The 6,000-nt window shown below is 47.9% G+C and overlaps 1 protein-coding gene across 3 annotated transcripts in view; it reads right to left on the bottom strand.

Annotated features, from left to right (window-relative positions):
• Rbp6 (RNA-binding protein 6) overlaps nt 1-4,952 on the bottom strand; it is a 509,520-nt gene extending 504,568 nt beyond the window's left edge. The window contains exons 1-2 of one of the 3 annotated variants that reach the window (XM_066739196.1): nt 3,607-4,952; nt 953-993 (exon numbers count right to left, since the gene is read on the bottom strand). In XM_066739196.1, the coding sequence (XP_066595293.1) occupies nt 953-993; nt 3,607-3,671 (106 nt within the window). In that variant the 5' untranslated portion in view covers nt 3,672-4,952. The remainder of the gene's footprint in view (nt 1-952; nt 994-3,606) is intronic. The other 2 variants (XM_066739197.1, XM_066739199.1) reach the window with 2 other exon arrangements.
• Nucleotides 4,953-6,000: the final 1,048 nt, after the last annotated feature.

A 6,000-nucleotide genomic window follows, 5' to 3' on the forward strand; every position in this document is an offset into this window, starting at 1 on the left:
ATCGATACCGCGCTGCGTGTATATCTCAGAAAAATGCCACTAAATATTGGCAACCTCGTTTCAAAATAAGTATATTAACAGTTTATCAATCTGAATAAAAGATATATTTTAAGTTTATTCTAATTTATCTCTGAGCCATCCTGCGATTAAGCATGTAAGCGGCGTACGCTGCGCTCACCACTTTCCCCCCCCCCTTTTTTTTGGCTACAGAATTTCACCACTTGCACGCGTTGCATCAATTATAATCATTAATCTTATCGTCTTATCTCTCCAAATCCATGCAACCATTAACTGTGAGCTCATTCATTTTCAATTGCGAAAGAAGTATTGTCTGACACAATCAATTATCCATTTTACTGGCTTTTGCGCTTGTACAAGCACACACTGACATTATACGATTGATTAATTTATTTGAAGAAAGAACTCGAATCGATTTAGTAGTCGAGAAATGAACAGAGTTCTATTTATTTCCTCGCCACTGGATTCAGACATTTTAAGATTATGGAGAAACAACGTGGGTTTATATACACAATAAGTTTCATGTATATATATATATATATATATATATATACTATATTTATATGAAAACATTCGCTATACCAGTATACAAGGTCGAATTGCGAAATAAGCGAGACATTTGATAAGCAAAAGACACTGGATCCGCCGGTGGTAGCACTATTTGGAGCGAAAAATTCGTAATTCTAATACGCTGAATAAATATAGTATACATGTATATATATGTATATAGATTAGAGGCGCGAAGAGATAGATCGTCGTTACAGATCGGTAATCGCCAGAAGTTACGTACTTTCAGGCAGTGAAAGCGTAGCGAGTAAATGGAGAAACGTTTTGAAATAAAAGAGTCTAGTTGCACACACACAAGTGTATATATATATATAAAATAAAAAGAAAAAAGATAAATTGATAGTGTTGGGTTGTACTCGTTTCTTACCTGGACTGGTCTGCCAAGATAAACCACCGATGAACATTTTCCTAGAAAAGAAAGATGATTCCATCAGCATCGGCATAAGGTGTTGTCGCAGGCAGTAGTTGCGGGGCTGGAGAAGGCCGGGGGTGGGGGAGACTGCCGGCAGAGGGTAACTTCCGGTATTTTCACCACCCCCTGCACAATCTCCGTACTCGACGGCAGGTGTCACCACACATCAACCAACAACTGAACAACTCCCGCCAGATTTCTCTATAAACTCTTTCTCGGACTCTCGCTTTATTTCTTTCTCTATTTCTTATTTCACGAGGAAACCTTCGGCACGAGAGGAGCAACCTTCGTGACCTCGTTTCCCAGAAATAAAAAACAGAGAACGATCGCGGCAGATCGCACGCCCCTCGAGATATCGGCATCCTTCTTTCATCCTTGCTAGCACGATCGATCCTCCACTACATTGTGAGAGATCCTGATATACCCCACCCTCGCCCTCCATCCCACCGTATAATGAACCAGTCCGAGCTGTACGAAGCTCGCTGCTTGCTCGCTCGCTTGCTTGCTTGCTTGCTCGCACCATAATTTCCTTCGCTCTTCTTTCCAACGGAATAAAATTTACGCGGCTCTTTCAACCTGCACTATTATATAGCACGAGGGTACTCTGACTCGATACCTTTTCGCGCATTCCCAAAACATTCCACGCATCGCCAATTTTTCTTATCATCGCTCCAATCACACTCCCTAACTTATCGAATCAAATCTTTGTACACGAATACTTTATGCGCGGTTAAAATATCATCGAAATGTCGTGTCTTACGTAACACGGTGGATTAGCCTCACGATTCAATCGATCTTCGTAGATACGACCAACGTAATACCGATTACGCCAAATTTTCGTCTAAAATTTTCTTTCAGCCAAGTGTAATCGCGCGGTTCGCGGGAAGAAGAATACTAAAAAAAAAAAGATAAAAAGACTATGTTGATTATACGTAATTCGAGCGAATTCTTTAGCAATTATTTTCAAACGTTATTTTTGCTATATGCTGGGAAGTCGACCCTTTTTCCATATATCGTTGGTGCACTACTACGGTAATGCTCTCGCGTAATGAACGTAATCACGCGGTGTTGCGTTTAAGCATCGATTTTCCAAAGCACGACATAGCTATCTCCCTCCGAGCCACACTTTCCCACCATCCTGGAGAAACCAACAGGTCACTCCATTTTATGCCTATAGTCCCAATTTGCCTAATTCGCGGAATCGATGGTAAAACATAATCGACCGAGGCTCGCGAATCGAGCTAATCGCATCGTCGTCTTTCGCGGTGGAGAATCAGCTGATCGTCGAGACGCTGCGTCGTAAACTTGAAAATCAGTGTTTATTATTGTTTTACGCATGGGAATGAAGGTAGCCGTGAATCCAGCGAGCATCCGAAAAGAAGCGATTCAACGATTCGGTGCAGTAAATTATTATCCTCGGTCTTACATACGCGTACAAGGCGAGACGCTATTCGCTCGCCGGCGCGTGGACCGTAAATCACTTGGCCGTTTTTGCTGTGGTCACGTGGTCGCTACCGTCAACCGCCGCGCCGCGCGCCGTCCACATCCACGTAATTTCGACCGAAAGAATCTCACCACACCACGTGACACTCGCGCCTCGCTCGCGTACATTCGCGCTATTTTTGCACCCTTCTCCCTTCCGCAAACGTCACACCACACATTTTAACTTATTATTATTCCTCCCGGCCATTGAGCTAATAGACAAATCCTCCCCACCCTGCGCGCACCTCGCTCGCACAACCGACCATTTCCCTCGACCTAACCTATCAATCCACGTTTTTGGCCTAGCTACCGCCGAGAATCGTTCTGATCACCGGTCAACCTTTTTTTTATCTCTCGTCTCTCTCTCTCTCTCCTGGCGTTCGAAGAAACGATAGACGCGCAAATGTGAGAAGAAAAACAAAGTTAAAGTTAATTCGCGGGAAAATTGATGGTGCGAGCAACAACAACACAGCAGCAGTAGCACTCCCCCTCCCTTCCAGAAGAGGAAGGGGTTAGAGGGGGGGGGGGGAGGTCTATCGCGTCCCCCATTCCGGCCAGGGCCGACCGCCCTGGCAGCAGTGGGTGAAGGCTCCGGGGTGGCTGACGCGTCGAAAGCATAGTTGAAAGAAGGCGCCACTGGTGGCCGAGGGGCGCAGCACCCAATACGAACATTCACGCGCCCGGCAAAACATAAGCACCACGCGCAATTTTCGCGCCTTTAAACACGCGCACGTAGGAACCAAGCAAACTTTCGATGCAAAACCATGAAAAAACCATTGAAAAATCATGAAAAACTAAACCGCAACCCATTTCACTCTCTATCGCTCTGTTTTCCTTTTTCTTTTTTCATTTGGCAAGAGCGTAACACATTTGCGCAATGTATTTGTATATATATATATATATATATATATATATATATACATAGACATATATGTATATACAAATACATATATTAAGAAAACAGCAGCACGCGGTAGAAATGGCGCGCGATAACAACATGGGCACACTAAGAATATCCCTCCTTGATATGTATATATCCCGGGGGCTGTTGATGGGTGGTGCGCGCGGTGTGTGCATCGAAGAGCGGTGGTGGTGAAGGTGTGCGGTAATGGTAGTGGTAGCTGTACCCTGGATCGTTGGGCACCTCCGCGGGCGAGCCGCTGGCGACGATTTCTTGATTCTGGGATTCCATGCCGATGATGATTGGAGGTTTCCTCGAGGGATGCGTTTAACGCGAGGCGTTTTTAGATGGCAGCGCGTCTCGAGTTGTCTCCTCCCCCTCCCCCTGACGGTGGTTAGGGGCCCTTGGGCCGCGCTGGATGCTCCTCGAGAGGCTGGCCGGTCGAGCGCTCTCAGCTGCTGGCTATGATGATAGCCCTCTTCCACACTCCCCCTAAGGATCCCGGGGAAATCCTTTAAGCTGCCGGTGTTGCAGCCGCGCGACACCAGCGGCGTGAACTCGGCCAGGTACGATTATCGACGAAAGATGTACGTTCGTGCGAGAGAGAGAGGGGGGGGGGGGGGGGGAGAGAGGGAGAGAGAGAAGGAAGGAAAGGCCGGCGGCGCTTGGCGTTTCGTGGTTGCGGCACGCGCGCACGCTGACACCGAGCGCAAACAACCTCTTTTTCCACTTGCCTTTCTTCTTTCCTTCCTTCCTTCCTTTTCTACTTCCTTTATTGCCTCCTTGCTTCCCCTCCACCCTCTTCTTCTTCCTCCTCCTTTTCTACTCGGTTATTCTTCCTCTTCCTCGTCGTCCTCCGCCGCTTCTTCCTCCTCCACTGCTGCTCTCCTTTCTTTACCTCTCGCTATCTCCTCCCCCTTTTTCTACTCTCACTTTCGCTCCCGCAACTTTTGCAGAAACTCTCCTGCACCTACCAAAATTAGACGAAGCAGCAGGGATGCAGCAACGCTTCAACGTCGCACGTTCTGTACTCTCTCTCTCTCTCTCTCTCTCTCCCTCCAACCCTCCCTCTCCCTCTCTCTATTGCTCCCTGTCCCTCCCTCTCTCACCCTCTTCCCCTCCCCCTCTCACGCTCTCTATCTATCTCTATCCTTCTCTCCCTCTCGTTCCCTCTCTCCGTCAGTGTGAGTGTTCGCTTTAATCTCCGCAGTGATGTCCGAACGTAGAAATGGGATTAGGCGAGAGGGTAACCTCGCCGTGTTTGTCGTTTCTTAATTTCCGAGCTCTTCGGCGTATCCGAAGCGGGGCTGACACTGGCACTTGTTTCTCCCTCGTCTCCTCTCCTCTCTCTCTCTTGCTCTCTCTCTTTTTTCCGCGTATGTACGTTGAGATGAGGCTCGCTACTCGTACCCTCTCTCTCCCCTACTACTGACTACTAAAAACTAAGGAGAAGGTGAGAGGTTACGTGGCTGCGCGGTACGGCGACTACTGATGACGGGCGGCGGCCGGTACTCGGACGTACGACGCGCTCTGCGAGAGGTTCGACGCGACACTGCGCTCCTTCGCGAGGGGCGGGGGGGCGGGTGACGCGGGTCGAGGGGGGTGGCCAGATCAGCCGCCGCCGCAGCCGCCGACGCCGCCACCGCCGCAATTCCCTGCCGCTTCATCCGCTAGTGGGGGAATTTACGCGCAAGCGCAAACCTTCCTCTCCTCTCTCTCTCCTTCTCCCTCTCTCTCGCCTTATCTCGCTTCACTCCACTTGCTCGCGCTCGCCTCGTGTGGTGCTAGTGCTCTGCTCTGCTGCCAGCACATAGCCAAGCGCTCGCTCCTTCCTTTCCGCTACCTCTCTCTCTCTCTCTCTCTCTTTGCTGCTGTGCTCACGGGTGGGGACTCTCTTCCCTCTCTCTCTCTCTCTCATGCCTTCTCCACTGCAACTCACCTATACCACCTACTTCCCCCTTACTTTCCTTTCCTTTCCTTTCCGTTCCGTTCCTTTCCTACTTTCCTTTCCTCGACTTCTTATTTTTCTTCTTACTTCCCGCTTTCCCTTTTTTCACTTTTAATTACTGCTACTAATCTTTACTTTTCATTCCCTTTCATTCCTCTTTTTACTCGGCTTCTTATTGTCCTTATCTCAGCTTTACTTTTTTATTCTCTTCTCGTCTCTGGGTTGCCTCCTTTCTGTCAAGCCTTCTCTGATCATTTTTCAACTTTTTTTTTTTTTTTTTTTTTTTTTTAGCATTGTATTTGAGGTAGGAAACAATCAGGAGCGTCTTTTGTAGCCCTGCTAGATTTCCGTCAATGGCGGGAGACGCACGTGCTTCCCTCCCCAATGGCCGGACCACCCGCTTACTTGCACTACTCGCTTCATTCGACCCTTAGACTTCTCGCAACAGTTTCACTAGCTCTGAGAACATCCGAACTATTCGTTTGAGAATTTGTCCGTTACGTGCAATAATAGACGGTAAAATTCCAGTGGCTTTCGACCTCTTCCTTCTTTCCACTATCACGCATATAATACCTTTCGGTTATTCCACGGTCATTCTCCAAATGAAACCTTTTATTAAACACGCTTCGAAATGACTCTTTGCGATTAACGGTTTACACACCTGTACATTAT

The sequence above is a fragment of the Prorops nasuta genome, unplaced genomic scaffold (assembly GCF_024137725.1).
Source record: "Prorops nasuta isolate Cenicafe-Biocafe unplaced genomic scaffold, Cenicafe_Pnas_1.2 PNAS00019, whole genome shotgun sequence".
Classification (NCBI taxonomy): Eukaryota; Metazoa; Arthropoda; class Insecta; order Hymenoptera; family Bethylidae; genus Prorops; species Prorops nasuta.